The sequence below is a fragment of the Pocillopora damicornis genome, chromosome 9, assembly GCF_964200805.1.
Source record: "Pocillopora damicornis chromosome 9, jaPocDami1.2, whole genome shotgun sequence".
Lineage (NCBI taxonomy): Eukaryota > Metazoa > Cnidaria > Anthozoa > Scleractinia > Pocilloporidae > Pocillopora > Pocillopora damicornis.
This window is the reverse complement of record NC_142678.1, coordinates 2,376,870-2,394,270: the sequence shown is the minus strand read 5'-3', so window position 1 is coordinate 2,394,270 and position 17,401 is coordinate 2,376,870. Positions and strand designations below refer to the sequence as shown.

General features: G+C 39.6%; 1 protein-coding gene across 1 annotated transcript; it reads right to left on the bottom strand.

Moving 5' to 3' along the window:
- Nucleotides 1–380: 380 nt before the first annotated feature.
- LOC113675988 (rap guanine nucleotide exchange factor 4) lies at nucleotides 381–17,157 on the bottom strand. Its single transcript, XM_089183454.1, has 36 exons — nucleotides 16,996–17,157; nucleotides 15,235–15,286; nucleotides 14,873–14,963; nucleotides 14,360–14,448; nucleotides 13,998–14,068; nucleotides 13,778–13,853; nucleotides 13,612–13,675; nucleotides 13,139–13,197; nucleotides 12,391–12,622; nucleotides 11,762–11,936; nucleotides 11,045–11,129; nucleotides 10,842–10,902; nucleotides 10,333–10,409; nucleotides 10,162–10,229; nucleotides 9,493–9,571; nucleotides 9,136–9,260; nucleotides 8,426–8,514; nucleotides 8,235–8,313; nucleotides 7,493–7,576; nucleotides 7,012–7,093; nucleotides 6,525–6,607; nucleotides 6,356–6,401; nucleotides 6,151–6,235; nucleotides 5,416–5,562; nucleotides 4,943–5,040; nucleotides 4,353–4,478; nucleotides 4,124–4,210; nucleotides 3,914–4,005; nucleotides 3,471–3,561; nucleotides 3,195–3,245; nucleotides 2,991–3,030; nucleotides 2,383–2,430; nucleotides 2,153–2,217; nucleotides 1,674–1,728; nucleotides 1,204–1,258; nucleotides 381–815 (listed from the first exon to the last, which is right to left on the bottom strand). Exons 1-36 carry the CDS (start codon nucleotides 17,028–17,030, stop codon nucleotides 743–745), a joined length of 3,015 nt encoding a protein of 1,004 aa, XP_089039580.1. The 5' UTR covers nucleotides 17,031–17,157; the 3' UTR covers nucleotides 381–742.
- Nucleotides 17,158–17,401: the final 244 nt, after the last annotated feature.

Here is a 17,401-nt window from a genome sequence, read left to right as displayed (position 1 = left end):
TCTCTCCCCAATCCTCCTCCCCTCTACTTCCAGCTTCTGCGCAAAAAACGAAGACGCTGCCAGGATCCACTTGAGAAAAACATCACAAAAAATACAACCATTCTTCAGAAGAAAAACCCAAATATTTTAATACAGATTAAAATTACTAAAAGACACCTCGTTTATAGAAGAAGTGTTTAAAGTCACTTCTATCAGGGAAATTAAGCTGGTCGTTTAAGAGTCGAAATGGTTCTTTGTGTATGCGGAAGAGTCCCGGATAATCCGGGATATTTGGCATCTATACAACACGCATTGGTAATCGAGGAATCCAATGGCGATTCGCGGTTTATTTTGCCAGGGTAAGGACTTCTTGATAAGGCCATATAACAAATAAACACCTGTTAACAGTAGTAATAAATTTATTTATTTCTGAGGTTAAAATATCATAAAACTTTTAAAATGTTCTAATCATTTTCAATTCGAAATGGCGTCAGAAATTTATCTATCAGTGTTTGAATTATCTGTACGCGACCCTTAACGCCAATATTTAAAAAAAGGAGTTTAAAAAGAAAATGTGAAATTTACCAGAAAATACAGTCAATTGCAGAAATTTGCCACATTGCTCTCTCTTTTGACACGTAAGGACAAACTATATCGAATTGTTGTCACCAAGCTGATGAACCACTGTCCACATATACCGCTGTCAAACTTGATTGGCCGAGGAATTTGTTGAAGGCATCGTTAAATGATCAACAAGGATTACTTAGTTTTTTTTGGGCTCCAATCTGTGAGAGAACTGGTTAAGAATGCGCTCGTTGTCTATAACGTTGAAATTCCTGTGGAAAGAGAGGATTACCGCGTGAGATTGGAAAAAAATGGGGAAATCGGTCTAGTTGCATTTCGCTAGAAAAATCACAATTCTTGTCGGCTTTTATGTCAATCATATAACATAGCCACATGCCGAAAAAGTGACCTGGCAGTTGTTGTATTTCAATGGCACGGGGGTCAACGTCGGGCATGCGAAAATGGATCCAAACGAAAGGTTAATCAAAATATGATGTAAAAGGATAAAAAAAGAAGGAAAAAGGAAAACTTAACACTTTTTTGAGTTTAAAGATTACAAGATTTTGGGCTCTGAGCTTTTAAAAAAGGTTGTGTGTTTCACGTGCGGTTTAAATCTATTCCATCGTCTGGAAAGTTTATCATGTGACACATCAATCATACCTCACAAAAATAGTGATTTCCTGAGCTATTTTCACTTGAGTTGGAGGTTCAGCCTCTAAGTAAAGAAAAATAAACATGATCATTTCATAAATTCGCGAGAAATAAGATCACGAACAGACCTTGTGTGACCACCGTCATCAACATTTATTTGTGAAGTCAGTCAGAACCACGGGCCTGGTCGTTCATAGGAAAGTTTCCCCTATAAGTGCCACAAAACTAAAATTCAATTTGCTATTACCGAAATTTAGTTATAGTCAATACTAATGAGGCAAACTATACTGCGAAATCTACGGAGTGCGTGACACTCTTAGCGTGACGAATTGCATAGCTATCTTGTCTGTGAGTCATGCACTCTGATTGGTCCATTCATTTTTTATCATTCGTCTTTCCTACTTTCTGATGAGCTTCACAGTTTAGTGCCCCCATGACCCATTTAGTCAGTCCCTTATCTCGATTCAAGGTGTACTTACTGAACGGCTCGCTGCGACAATACTGGATAAGACGAATAGTAGAAGAGATCATTCTCTGAAATAAAAATAATAATTGACATCTACGTTTAAATTCTAAGCTGAATTCTACGTACAATTTGATTGGTTCTTACTTATGATCTATTGAAGGATAGACGCATAAATGACGTCACCATGAACAACTGTGTATGTAACTTCTTGATTAATTGAAACAAATAGATTCCAGGTTGCCACGAGTCTGTTCAAAGACGTCAAAATGTGGTAAGAACATCAGTGACACACTCGGCTGCGCCTCGAGTGCCTCTGCTTTGTTCTCACCTTATTTTGCGTCTCAGGTGATGTATTACGGAACAGACGTAGGTAACGTGGAATCTTCTGTTGATTTGACAACAGGAATAATGCGACATATTTAACCCCACATCCATGGACTGGAAAAGAAAAGAAAAAAACCAACAATAAAAACAACAAAAATAGCTACTCACCATTTTCTCAAAGTTCACCAGATCATCAAATTGCGTTTTATTTCCTACGTTCGTGAACGTCATGTCTAGAAATAAAAACAAATCCCTAACTTTGTTTTTTCAAGATTCGATTTGTGACTATCACGTATTCAAGTACATAACAGACAAACAAATGAGTAAAGTGAAGCTTTTTTTACAACTAGAAAACTGAACGTTAATGAAATAAAGTTCAACTTTGTAAACAAACATACCTTTTATCAGAAGAGGCATAAAAGGCAATATGGGTGGCTTCATTTTTCCTACCAAAATAATTGAATAAAATTTTAGCACCTCACTGTATTGAGAAACGAGACGGCCTGGCGGTTTGCACGCTAAACGCGGGAGGTCAGGGTAACAGACTTGGTCAGGTCACTGTGTTAAGTGCTTAGGCAAAACACTTTACTTTCACAGTCCCTCTCTTCACTTAGGAGTATAAATTGGTACTAGCGGATTGTCAGGGACACTTGACAAAATGTGCGGGGGTAACCTGTGATGGAATGACATCCCATCCAAGGGGGGGGGGGAGTGGTAATACCTCTTGTCGCCGCTTCCTCCTACGGAGATGGGGATAAGCTCAATCTGAATGGGCTACTTGGCTTGAGTGCAAACTTAACGTTATACCTTTGCCTATTCAAACGCGTAGCTAGTGGGGTGCACGTTAACCCCCTACCCCCTTTGTAAGCCTTTTTTTTCCATATTGAGTAAGACATAGCGTGGAGTTCGACATCATGACAATCTGGTGAGTACCCTCTGTCTGACACAATGTAACCCCCCTCCCCTGTTGCAGTGTAAAAAGTTGCACAATTAATTAGAAACTCACCAGCTAAAAGCCTGTAAACTCGATGGTTTCTAGAGGGCTCCTTTAAAAGAAACATATTCATGTGTTATACTCAGCTTTGACGGTTGAAGCAATTAATTGTTTTACTTGACTACTAAATGACCCACAACTAATAAATGGTGCTTTTTCAACATATGAAGTTAAAATAAATTTGTATACAGGAGTAATGAAATGAAATGTCCTTACCAAGATACCTTCAAACTCTTCATATATTTTACGAAACTTGCTCGGTAATTTCTGACGACACAATAAAAGAAGGTATAGTTTAAAAAATAATTCAACAAATGTTTCCAGAGGGGACCATTGTTGACAAAATACTTAATTTCAAGATACCTTTTTCTTGCAATGTTTGAGCTCAAACACATTAAACGTTTAACGTATTTACATATAAAATCATAAGAGTCAAATTTTTTTCCGCGAGAAAATGAACCCAACCCACGTAAGCAACCATTTCCCACTTACCTCCCATGTCTGAGACAAGCGACTGACTGCAACACTGTTTAATGCCATAACAACGGCGAAAAACGAATACCAATTGTTGTACCCTTTACAGCTACAAAAGCAAGGCGATAGATAAAAAGTAAGTCATAACAGCGAGTTTTATTGACGAATCAAATTTATTTTGATAGGCTGTCGTCAAACAAAAACTAAAGTAACCAAAACAGCCAATCAAAGTATGGAAAATTACACAAGGGCCCAATCATAAGTCCAAGTTAAAACGAGCGACCAGAAGCGCGGGAAAATTCGGGTGACCAGGTCACGATTGATTTTAGTCTTGCATCTGATTGGTTGGGAGGGGACCGCTAATTTTCTCAATCAATCACAAGGTGAATTAAAGTAAAAATCAACGCAATCTCAGATGACCTTCGACATTCAATTGAAAATTTCTTTGAGGAATCACTTACTGTGCGGCCAACTTGATGAACTTTTTCAACAGATAAACCCGCTTGTTGAGATGTTGAGTGAGAAGAATCTGTGTTTCGACCCAAAGCTGGACCTAAAAGATGAAATCATAATGACACTCAAACAAATTTTACCTTCAAGTCAATCAGAATGCAATCAAGTGAAGAAATACACTCATAATACCGTGCGAAAAGCGTAAAGAAATTTGTCACCTCATTGAATCTTCTGAGAAGCAAATCAAGATTTGCTGTGATCTGTTTGTGGCTCTCTTTGCCAAAGATGCGGAATATATATTCATGCTGCAAATAAAATCAAAGAGGTTCTTACAGATCAGGAAATTTAATGAAATTGTAACAATTTACAGATGGGTGTTAATCCGCAATGTTTAAACGCAAGCAACTCCGCAATCTCAACTTGTCAGACAAAACTTGAGATACTCACAATGTTAACGGCGTTGAACAGCTCATAGTCATACTGTGTGATGTAATACGCAAGCTCTTTGGATCCAACTGACTCCAGAAATGTGAGGTTACTGGTTGATGGTCCTTCCTGCTCAGGAGTAGGAGTCTGGAGTAGATAAAAAGAGCACAATTTGTATGGATATCTCAGCACCAGTTGAAGTAGGTCTTAATAGAAGCTTCATATAGAAACTATTTTCACCTCCCTTTTCGGGGTCTGTAGCGCTGACCAATAAGAAACGCTAGGACCTAGGGTTTGGCACCTTTGACACTGAGCCGCCATGACCGGGTTCGATTCCCGACTAGGTCACTGTGTTGTGTTGTTGGGCAAAACGCGTTACTCTCCCGGTGCCACTCTACAACCAAGCGCATTAATGGTTCTAGCAAACTTTCGTTTCCAGAGAAAAAAATTGATGAATCTGTGGGGGTACCTTGTTATATACTAGCATTCCGTTTGGTAGAAGCCATAGCAATAATCTTGGTCTGGGTGCTTATTATTCAGAAAACCAGACTAATCTCGAGTAGTAATTACAATAAGCGACAAGGCTCGTAAGAATTTAGCTTTATCCTTACCAGTGAGTCCAAGTGTTCCCGTGGCGCGATAAACAATCTTCCGTTAACACTTAGTCCGGTTGTGACACATATTTCGTTTGGTTTGAAAGGTATGCGTTCTACAAAAGGTCAAGGAAGTAACTACTTTAAAACATACGAAACGAAAACTTTCATTGCATTTGGTATAAAACGATTATTGCGGAATACCCCTTAGGGAATATCGCCTAATATATCACAGTTTAGCGGGGGCGTTTTCAGCCACGTAACACACCTAGATCAAACATGAGCGAAAATAATCAATGGTCAATTTTTAAAGTGTTCATCAGTGTTCGAGAACACCTTAAATTTTTGAGTTAACGTTTTTTTGCTCCTTTTCTCAACTTTTCATTTTTTTGCTGATAAGACGGTTAAAACGTTTTCTGACACGGTTATACAAAAAGAAGGCCCATATTTTTTGCACTTCATCGGCAACACCAGTAAAAGGAAGCATCTACCTCCTGAAGATTTGACCTCGCACAGGATACAGTCATCGCCTAGCTGAACACGCTCCTCTGCGGCGTTAATAATGGTCTGCGCTGTGGTGTTATAAGGCAAAGCTACTGTAGTGTATGTATGATCGGCACAGAAGACTCGAAAAATATCTGTAATGCGAAAAGCGTAAAACTAGTGACTACAGTATTCATCCGCGGGCATAAGCGAAGGAATAGAAACAGATGAAAGAGACAGGAAGGAAGAAACTTTAGAGGGCGACAGAACGATAGGGCTGTGGCGCATGGGACTGGGGACGAGGTATGGTAAGAGAGACAGACAGACAGACAGACAGACAGACAGACAGACAGACAGACAGACAGATTAGAAAGAGAAACGGGGGGAGAGAAAAAGGGGCGAGGCGGTACCAAGACATCTATGTAGGAGACGATAAAGGTGAAAGGTGCGGAGCGTAAGGGGTAAGAAGTACGATGTGGAAAGTGTGGTAGCCACATGCCAACAGGGGGAAAGTAACCTTGGGTTAAGCTGTTAATAAGTGGGTACCTTTAATGAGGTCTTTATGCTCTTGTTAGTTCGACAGTAACTTTGATTTACTTCCTTGTGAAGTGGAGCTCCCTTTCCCCCCCTCCGCCCCCCAATCCGTCTCATCCCATACCCTTCCCTCAGGTGTTGGTCCGACTTTCTGCTGTAACAAGCTCTTAACTTATTTAATTGAAAAGCATTGTCTGATATGTACTCACTTTGATCGATTCCTCGTATTGACTTGTAGTCCCTGATGGCTTTTGTGATATTAGCGAGACCCATTCGACGATGTGGACTATGGCGCTATGATACAAGAGAAAAAGTTCACTCCAATCAAATTAACAACATCATCCAACACAGAAATAATTTCTATTGACTACATTAAAGTGACCTTCGAGAGAATCTTGCCTTCATTTTACTTACCACTGGAGCGAAAATTTTACCATCGATAAGGTCATCGGTGGGGTATCTGTGAGAATTGCAAGGAAAAATTCATGTCAAGATAGTTTGCTGTCGTGTCACGGTTATTGTATCTCGAATATTTATCTTTAATCTATCTTAATCGGCCTGTACTGTGCGGGAACTCGTATACCTTTCTTTAAGTGTCCGCATGGCTGTCTTGAGGAGGTTAAACTCATTGAAAAGCTCATCTGTCTCTAGGTAATCCATCAATTCCTGTATGAAAGGAAATTGTTATAATTATAAAAAGGAACCCTAAAGCTGAAGTGTTGGTTGTAATTATTCATATTAATTCTTTTTTTCCTTCCCTCAGCCCGGACAAAGGGCGAACGCGAAGCGCGAGTCTCGCGCAAGAGTGAACGAGTGTGAAACTTGTGGAAAAAAAAAGCATTCTCTACAGGCGAGTTTTCCCTCGGCTTTCCCAATCGGAGCAATGCTTATCACAGATTCTCCCTTGTTCGAAGTCTAGACCAAGTGATACACTGAACTGACGATAGTGAAGTGTAAGTGTTACCTACTTTACTGAATATGCGTGCCTGTTGAGATTTATTGAAATAATTTCGCTTCAAAATCCTATCACCACGTTATGTAAGACAAATTAGTATTTAGGGTATTCTTACCTCAATGAACCTGAAAATACATTGGTTTTCCAAGAATAGATTCCCAGCCAAGTAACACCAGCGGAGCGTCATCTGAACAACCCTGCAAAACGGCAACCTGCTCAACCGTGGCTTGTAATTAGCTCTTTGAAATTGTCTTTGAAAAGTTTAAAACCTTGTTTCCTCAAATGGAAGCCAGATATTCACAGAACGTGAAGTGAAGTTATATTTCCACTCCTCTGGGGAAGGTTGAAGTTCATTTTAAGTATCCCACCACCCCCCCCCCGCCCTTTTTTTTTTAATCTCTGAGCACCTCCAAGGTTTGGGAGGTGATTTTCATGCATCGTGTTCCAGATATGCCGGCCATGATTCCAGGGCATAGCTGCAGTCCGGAGTCCAGCATTAGCCGTCAGTCCAACGCTTATTATTTTCCACGAGGAAACACACAGAGACATATAAATTAATCAGTTTTTTACTCTCACAAATTACATGAAAAGCCTACCTTCTTTTGATGGCCATTTTGTGCTCAGCAGTGATATTTCTGGTCTCGTCTTGTCCGATTAGAAAACAGTTGGTTCTGTTGTAGATAAGAATGATTAAGGACTGTAACATTTTGAAATGAGATTTAAGCGAACCACGACAGCAACGGCAACGAAGACGTGGCAAAACGAATGCTCTGATAGGGAGAACACTAGCTCGGCACGTGCGTTGTACATTTCATAGCCATCCACTGCCAAACAACAACGTGAAATCACCAAAATTTGCATGGAAACGGAAAGAGACGGTAAACACATCCACCCATTCGCGAAATTTTAAATAATAATACATCTTCATTTTTCAATCGACGCCTTCCTCGGCGTTGTCGTCCTGGCTGTTTATAATGTCCCTAATATTATCACTTTTCTTTGTTGAGTTCAAACGTCGCGCTAATGTTCCGGACCAAAATTGATTCGACAGAAATGCTAAGAGGTTTGAAACCATTCAGTTTGGTGGCCCCAGGACTTAGTTTTAAACGGGTTTCTCTTGTGTGGCGGACTGCATTCAGGAATTGTCTTAATGTATTCAAAACTTGAAGTATGGTTGTATCTGAGAGCAATTGGAATTTGGCGCAACTGAATTAGATTCAACGATTGAAACCACTGTGGTGGCATAACCTTGTCGCTGCCGAGTTACTGAGTTATATGTCTGTACCTCAGTCGGCGTTTCAAATACCGTGACAACAGTCTTTCCAATAAAAAGGATATTTGGACAGCAACTCGCGGCATAATGCCTCCGTGGTCATAAATATTGGGAAAGCGATCAGAAAGTCGTTCAAAAAATGATCTGAAAAATAACAACAACAACAACAACAACAACAACAAAAGAATGCCTTTAGTAATAGCAATCTAACGTGTGAAATAAAAATGGAATTCAGTGAACACATTTTTTCATTTACCGTCGAAGTTATTTGTATTGGAGTTGTCCATTCTTGTTTCTAAGAGATATTCCACCATTTTCTCTGGAGTACCAGCCATCACGGAATATCTACAAATTTAATTGTAGAATACTTTATCTAGACCGAGAGTCTCAATGGGGTTAACCGTCAACCGTAAAATGGCCAAAAAAATTAACCGTTAAGCGAAAAAAATTATAAATTTTAATCGCAAACCGTGAAAAAGTTAACCATAAAAATATTTACTAGTGATAACAATGAAATGATGTCAACCATTCATCGTAAAATGGCCAAAATTTTAACCTTTAGCCGTAAAAGTCACATCCCATTCAGGCCCTCTTGATTGCGTAGTCTGATCGCGCGAATGAAGGTAGTCTGGTGAAGGAGAGGTTTGCAGGGGTCTGGCACTACTAATCAACGCTGGACTCTTACCCGACCTCTCGCCGAGTTGCTCATCTACCTAGGGTCACAGAAAAGCCATTTCCGAGCTCCGTTATCAAAAAAGCCCGTCAGTTTCAATATTAATGGGGCTGAAAAGCACACGGGTAGCCAACCGTGTGTGGGCGCTTTCCGGCGTTGACAAGCAGATATATTTTACTGGTAAATTGGCACAACACTTTTTCTATTACTATAAATTATAGGGTTGTTATGAGTCTTTAAAAGCACTCCGATATCTTTGTCGTAAAATTAGCCCCTCACAGATTTCTCCTTACTTTTGAATCTGCGGTATGTGAGTTTGGCTGTTATCTTCTCCAAACATGTTAGGTATGTTAATCTTTTCCAAGACAAGGACATCTTTTCTGTGTTCTTTTAGACGAACAGTATTTGTTTCCACGTCCTTGGAAAAAGAAAAAAAAAAAAAAAAGGTCGGGTGAGTGAGTGAATGAATGAACGAACCAATTGATGGTCGGTTATTCGGCAGTTCGGCTATTCGGCTTTAGTTCGGCTAAGGTTCGGCTTGTCAAGCATTCGGTCGGTTGATCGCTATACCGTTCGGTCGGTCGATTAGCTAGTAGGTATTAAGTGGGTCACTAAATCTCGTTCAGTGATCGTGAGAAAAAGTTTCATACCTTAAGGATTCTGTTAAAGTCTTTCTTTCCTATCTTCAAGAAATGACAAATGTCTTGAGAAGTTTCTATTGTGGCGGTTCTGTAAGAGATGTTTTGAAGACTGTGACCTTACTGATCATATTTACAACGTACATTTCATCTTAATCGAGAAATGCAAACAGATTTCAAAGGGTCGCCAGGTTTTGTTCATTGTAAACCTGTTCAAGATTTTGGCGTCTAAGATTATTCATAGAATAAGCTGAATCAAACACGCCTTCCGATCGGTTCTTACCTATCAGCGGATCTTGAGGAGGGGCACGAAGGGCCCACCCCGCCCCCCCTTATTTTGGGTAAAAAGAAAAGAATCCCAGAAGGGAGAAAAGCCGGCAGGGAGAGCTGTAAAAAACTGTCCCCCCCCCCCCCCCCCTTAGCTCAAGGTCTGGATCTGCCAATGTTACTTATGATTTATTAGAGGTAAGACGCACAGATGACGTCACCCTTAACAAAATTTTGCCTTTTTATCATATGAAACAAATACATTTCATGTTGCCGTGCATCAGTTTAGCAACAGATCACCAAAGACACCAAAATGTGATCAAAAACAAGAATGGTACACACAGCTGCGCCTCGTGTGCAACTTTTGTTTCTTACCAGGTTACCACATCATCTGTCACAGGAGACAGATCTTACCTCAGAGCGTTATTTACAAGTGCTAGTTTTCCAAAATCGTCTCCTTCATTCAGTTGGCACACCACACCCTTAGTAAGAATGAAAATATAGAATATACTTTCGTTACATTGGACAGCAAATTTAAGGTCTTCAGAATCGGAGCTGAGAGCAAGGTAGTCTAATGTGCCTTACCTTTCCATGAACCACGACATTCACCGAGCCCTTCAGTATGATGTACCAGGAAATCCCTTCTTCTCCTTCGCTGAAAACTTCATATAGATAAGAAATAAAAAGAAAAAAAGATGACAATATTTGGTAAGCGATTCGATTGTAATTTTCATGACTGAAAAATTTCATTTCAAATTCATCGATGCAATGACTTATCAACTGGGTTGTGAAGGTAATATAACTCTGACGATGTTTAACGCTTTCAAACTCTTTACGGTAGCCAACTTACATTATCAACTCAGTTAATAAAACCAAATTACCCTGATATACTCCCCTACCGACGCAGCACCACAGTTTCTTTAGAAAATTACCCTCTTTGATACAGGATTGTATTGGTTTTCATCCCCTTGGCTATGTGATTGATCAAGAAACTCGCGCGAATTCTGAGATTCCAGTTTCAAATGTTAGTCACTAAACAATTACACAATCGGAGGCTGGAAATCTGTCAGAGTTCCCTACTATTAAACACTTACGCACAGTTCCCTTTTTGAAACTGGATTCCAACACAAAAGCGTATGACAGTTCTTTTTTAACCTGACGATGAAAAGAATATGAGTTAAAAATGACATGTAACTCAGACTGACGACACAACTGTTCAACTGAGTTGCAAAGTAAAGCGAAACTGCCTTGAATTTTTACCACATGCAGTGCTCCACGACGAAAATAGAATTCTCACCATGGTTGAAAGATATTGAAGAGCCTTTACATGCATGAGTTCATCGTAAATTAAAGATAAGTCGTCTGGAGTTCTTTCCATAGCACTGGAATGAGAAGACAAGAATAAGTATTAACTCTGGCGTTTATTCAGGCATATCAAACAATGGCCCTTGATCGTGAGCCAAGGAAACTAGGTCGAATGCAACAACTTTCACTAAGTTGAGGCTTAATGTAAACTTCGTTTAAAAATAAGTAAAAATAAGCTCGCAAAGCTTAATTTCGTTGTTTGACGCGTTCTGTTTGGTTTTTCTTTTCTTTTAATTAGTGCCTGCAAGAAATGTTTTCCATTTAGGTCATGGAACATCAAAAAAAAAAAAAAAACAAAAGGATTTGACATCCGATGGTCTGAGGTTCGATTCCTCATGGGGACTCAGAATTTTTTCTTTGTTCCACGCTCGTGACAAAACGAAAAACATCTTTCTTTAAAGACGAGTTTGTTGTTTCATAACATATCTCCAAGTAGGTTAACCAGTAAACCTCGACTTCGTGCGTTAGACCCAGCTTTCCAAGGTCGCATCCAGACAATTTTACGGTGGCTTACTCAGCTTGGAAAAAAAAACTCTCTTTTATTTTTCCCTCTAGAATTTCACCATGTGATCTACCTTATAACGAGAAACAGAAACAATTTCACACATATCAAAAGACAACATGACAGGATGTTTTGGTGACAACTCACGGTTTTCTCAGAGCCATTCTCAGTTGTGCATCCAATCCGGACCTACTGAGCATGAGCAGTACATCATCCAGGTCTTCCTCACTGTATGCCTCTTTTCCAGGCCTCTCATTATCATTCTCGTCCATAACAAAGCGATAGAGAATGTCTTGGTCTTTGAATTCATACCCATGGCCCACTGCAGGAACGATAAGAGACATTCAGGGGACTCAGGTTCGAGGAACAGACGAGCGAAGTAAAAGTTCGGAAGAGTTTCAATTCCCTTGGAATAACGAACTGGAAAATTATAATTATTTTTCTCTTATTTAGAGTGAGTGCCTGAAGTGCGTTTTTCGAAAAACCTGGAAAAATATTGGTTCCCAAAATGGCCCGTAAAAGGCTATGTAAAAGCTTTATCGCGTTGTGAGTAAATGTATGCTTCCAAAGGGCTCTTCAGATTTCTTAACTCAGATAAAACGTTGCCAACGGACCACCAAAAAGCTTTTAAGTAATAAATATACTTCCAAAGCCTTAAAAATTGATAGGAGAGAAAGATAATTGAGGAATGCGCATTTTTAGGCTTATTTCTCGTGAAAAGACAAGGTTTCCATCAAACGTGACCAAGATAGTATTTTTCGGTATCAGTCCCCCACCTTGAGTAATGACTCCCTCTTCCAAAAGCGCCTGAAGCATAGCGATGGCATGAAAACGACCATGAACCATTGGGCTGATTTTTGTCAGCCAATCGACCGCTTCCGATCCAACGAAGCATCTGCACACCTTGCGTTTATCAAGTTCTCGATCACGGATCAGTTTTGGAGACTGGTGACGAAGCATCGCAAAACGCAGGACCAGTCCACCATTTCTGAGTGCCTCAGGAGAGTACTGAGGGGATAAAAACGTGTGGTTATTCAACGCGGTGATACAGCTATTTCAATTTACGTTGTCGGATCAAAGCCTCAAGCCTACAACCCCGAAAGCCTAAAATTAATTCTAATCTACCCATACCACCTTTCGGTCTTGTCCCGTACCCTTGAAGCTTTGATCCGGCAATGTAAATTGAAATAGCTGTATACAGAAGTGGTGTTATCATTGGAACCATTTTGCAGTCTTTTCCGTTGAGGTAGGGCGATAACCATGCAAAAGCATGCGAATCCGATCCTTTTCGCTGCATGACTGCATGCCCGTTGACACGTAAGAAAGAGCAGCGGTTCAAACCGCCTTTATGTAACTATGTAAGGCCTGCGGCAATTTTTAATTGTGGATTCCCCCTCTTCTGCTCCTGTCAGATGATGAGATTGGCTGGCTAAGTGTTGCATTCTTAAAAATCACGCTTCGCCGTTGTACCGCTCTTATACCGTAGCTGAATTCATGGGACAAAGACGAATCAAGCTTACTCACCACTGTCTTGGATGGTTTACCCTCCACCGTATTATTTTCAGGAAGTTGCTCATTATTGTCTAACAAAAGAAAAAGTACGTGAATGAAGATGTAATGAAAGCTTTTCCTAGATTGAGAAAGACCAATGCTACTTGTCCTACGAGCACACTGAAAATTGGGTGTTCTTTTGTTGTTTAGGATACTTGTTTTCAGAAAATTTCGCCGACTTAAATGGGAAAAAAAACATTTTCCTTTTTCTGTGGCCTAAATGAAGGCCATGGAAAGAACGAGATCTTCAATGGGTCACCCTTTAAGATGATATTCAGTCATATACTTATTTAGCTTGTTCTACTCATGCGCATTTTCTGCGACTTGTAGCTCAAGACGAATGACCCAAATTTGAAACCAGGCCTCTTACTGAGTGCTTGAGTAAATAAAGCCCGCTTAACATAGAAGTCTCAGTACCACAAGGAGAGTAAGATTTTAAAACTCACTTTGTTCTCCGACAGGGGTAGATGAGGGACTGGGTATAATGTCCTCTAGAAATTGCTTGTTTCGCTGGAAAAGATTTTAAAATAAAAAATTATTTCTTTTAGATCTTTTTTGGACACTGTGGCGTGGAAAAATATATTATTGTGACAAGGGTTAAATTTAACCCACCTCCCAAATAGTACGGAAGAATTTCTTCTCTATCAGCAAAAGCTCACAAAATTCGCTTGTGATGACTGTGGAGCGTCTGAAAAAAAAAATTCATCAAGAAAACAGGCCTAAAATAGAAGAAAGAACATCAAAGAGCATTTTTTTTATTATTTTATGGTTGTTTGTTGCAAGAACTGAGGTGGACTAGAACAAACAGGCGCATAACCACTCCTTAACTCACCTGGGTGAGTCATCCAGTACTGATTCGCCGAAAAAATTTCCGGGGCCGAGAGTGCAAATGGCTTCAGCATCCTGCGAAATTAAAGGAATAGACAATCTCTATAGACATTAATTTTCTTCGACTGTTCTCTCTAGGAGGACGCTACACTAACCTCACTCAATGCAAAACCTGTAACAGCGAAGAGATTGAGTTCAAGTAAAATGTTAGCATTCTTTTTATGCAAATGTTGCAGACAAATTTAAAACACCACGACGCGTAGTTGTGGTCCTAAGTTATAGGTCCGTACGTGCGTACAAATAAACCTCCATCAGAGAAAATGTTGCATGGAGTTTGATCATCTTTACTCGCGTTAAACGACGTACCTCATATTTTCCGGTTTTCGATGCACGAACTTCAAGCGCTCCAGCTAGGACAACATACCAGTAACAGCCAATGTCACCTTGACGATATACTGAGAAAGAAAAAGGACAAACAAACGGAGCAGTGTTTTATCACCACAGTAAAAGAAAGGCTTACTCCACTATGCTGTTAATATCCATTCACCCCATATACCCTAGCATCAGCATGCATATTCTCGATACTGTTCTCTGTGCTTTTCTTGGGCTGCTGACAGGGAGAATTTGTTTCCCAATCAAGAGGTTCTTCAGTTGGTGATCATTTCCTTTATTCTCGTTACCTTAGTGTATTATTCAGGGGTGATATTGTAGAGAAGTTAGATGCTGGTCACTCAAGAGTCAAAGGGTCAAAATACGAATCAATTTGAAAGCTTTACTATCAGTTTGACGTTAAGAAGTCTTTTGCTTAGCATTTTTCAAGTTTCAAGGGGTGGGGTGGGGTGGGATGGGTGGGGGAGATCTGCATCCCTCACAACTTACGAGTGATTCCTTCCTCCAAGTCTTGATAGTAACCATAGTAACAAATTTGGTGAAGAACTGCGTGGTTGAAACGCTCAAATGCCTTCAGATTCTGTGAAATAAGAACAGAAGGACGTAAAATTAAGCAGCAAACGGGAACGAAAGACTGAAAATTGTCAAATGAATGCTCTAATAATTTAGTTGTTGAAACAGACGACTATCGCAATTTCCCGCAAACTATCCTGAGCACGAGGATGATTCTGGCCAATTGAGAGGAATGTTTTTCCCGCCAATTTTCCCACAAATCGCTGTGCGGTTTTTAGCCAAATAACCATACATGCTTCACGTGATCACCAATGGAAACAGAGCTGAAAACATAGTACCTTAAATCTGGCGAAAATGATATCCAGATCCTCCCCTGTTCTGTCCGCAGGTCTACGAAACAAGAAAGACAAAATGGTCAATGTCACTTTTTTCCATCGAAGCTTTGTAATAGTTAGTTCCTATTGCAAAAAAAATCAATAAATTTCTTTCGACCTTAACTTTCATACTCGCGTTTTTTGTTCAGGATTGAAGTGAAGGCTGTTTAAATAGTGCGTATTTTGGTCGTTCACGGTAACAAATCCGTTTACTCTACACTTGAAGTCACAAACTCTCGGTAATTTTGCTCAACTTCAATACGAATTAAAGGAAACTTCATTGATCTATGACAGCTTTTCGTTCGTGAAGAGTTATTATTATCCAACTGCTCAAAGAAGAGTACAAATATCGCGCCAAAAGAGCACAAATACCCTGCAATACTGTACGGTTATTTAGACAATTGGTTATTTTGTACTGTAAAAAACCTGTTTAACAAGTCGGCTGCGCGCCCTACGTTTCTCCACCCGCTTTGCTTTTCCCGCCTCATGAGAAATGAACAGAGAGATTTAGCAGGAAAAAAAATTGTGTAATAAATAACTTATGAGACGTTTTGGTGTGTAGTATCGCTGAATATTTCAACTCGTTTGTAGTTTGGCTCGCCCTACGGGCTCGTCAAAATACGGTACAACTCATAAAAATAATCAGCGATACTACTCACCAAAACGTTTAATAAGATATATTTCATGCACAGGTAACTCTGACTTTGTTTTTTTTTTTAACTTTGGATTAGGGTACAACATAGCGCGAATTTTTGCCGGGAAACATCGAAAAAACTTGAACCAAATTTACTCAGTCAGTGTAGTTGCAACGGGCGATATGTTAGAGGGTCAACCATTAACTAATGGCTCCTTTTGGCTTTCTGGGCAAACTTCGCATTTCAATGAAAATTTATTAAATAAATAAACTAAAAGCACTTAGCGCTACTCATGCCGAACCGATATCACAATACATCATGCTACAAACGTCCTGTTTTGACGCTTAACACAATTGTGGTAATCATTTGATTTACGCTTTCGCGCGCGATTGTTTCCTTTCTTCCGAACAAACAAGACAACTCGACCCTTATGTACTGAACTAAGAGAGTTAGAATGCAAGCACAAACTGCTCAAATATGCCATGATCATATTTATTCGCCCAGGAAACGATTTCCTTCTCTACGGTATGATTTATGTCTAAATTATTCCAAACCATGAGAGTTTAGTCAAAATTTTGACCATAAAGACAAAAGAGCGATGCCGCGATTCGCTCTGGCGAGCGGGGATTGTTCTGGTGCAGTTTCAGAAAAAATATCTCATTTTCTCTTCGTTCGACTTTTTACCGCAGTTAAAAGAATCAAGTAAAAGTAACTTTGGATTAATAATGTAAAATTGGTTATAATTCTTATGAATTTCTTTGTTTATCCATTCCGTAAAGAGCTCTTCCATAAGCAATGTTCCCTGTCGGAAAATCTAAAATTAAATTTACATTTCGTAACACGGTTGATCGACTTGAATTTCTTTAAACTCGGCTATCGGTGTATGTCTTTTCAAACTATATTTAAGATTCATCAAGGAAGTTTTTAACGCAAGTTAAGATGTTGATATCTTTTCTCGAATACTCTCCTCTGGGTCATAATCATAACATAATTACAGCAAATGTACATCGCATGAATATTCTAATTGTTGTAAATTGTCAAACTGCAATGATAATATTCGAAGCGGAGTGCTTAGGAATGTCTATGTTACCTCTTTGCTAAGCGAGATATCCATTCCACAACCATGATCGAGAAAATCTATAGCGAACTATTTTCCTCTCCTTCGAACGAGCTGCTTTCTCATCATCGCGACTTTGTAATTGTGATCATTGCGAAAAGTTACAAATATTCGCGTAAGTGATCGGACTAGGTGTGAATTTGAAGGCCGTCTATAATTGCTAGGTCGACCAATCAAATGATTCGATCTTGACAGGGTGGAAAGATCAAAACGTATGCCGAAGAAAGTCGGCGTAAGGAAACAATACATTATCGACGTCATTTTGAAGTTTTTCAGTCGGTCTGCAAGAAATGTTTCATTTCTAAATAACATTCTGATACCAGCCTTGTGATACTTTGTGTAACAAAAAAAAATTTGCGACAAGTCGATATGTCGGCGA

Excerpts from the sequence above, each read along its gene's own strand:
- LOC113675988 (XM_089183454.1), bottom strand. The coding sequence starts at position 17,030 with ATGGTTGTGGAATGGATATCTCGCTTAGCAAAGAG. Across the intron at positions 15,287-16,995 it reads ATATCTCGCTTAGCAAAGAG|ACCTGCGGACAGAACAGGGG; the intron begins GTAACATAGACA and ends CTTGTTTCGTAG. Across the intron at positions 1,259-1,673 it reads TTGTCGCAGCGAGCCGTTCA|AGGCTGAACCTCCAACTCAA; the intron begins GTAAGTACACCT and ends TTCTTTACTTAG.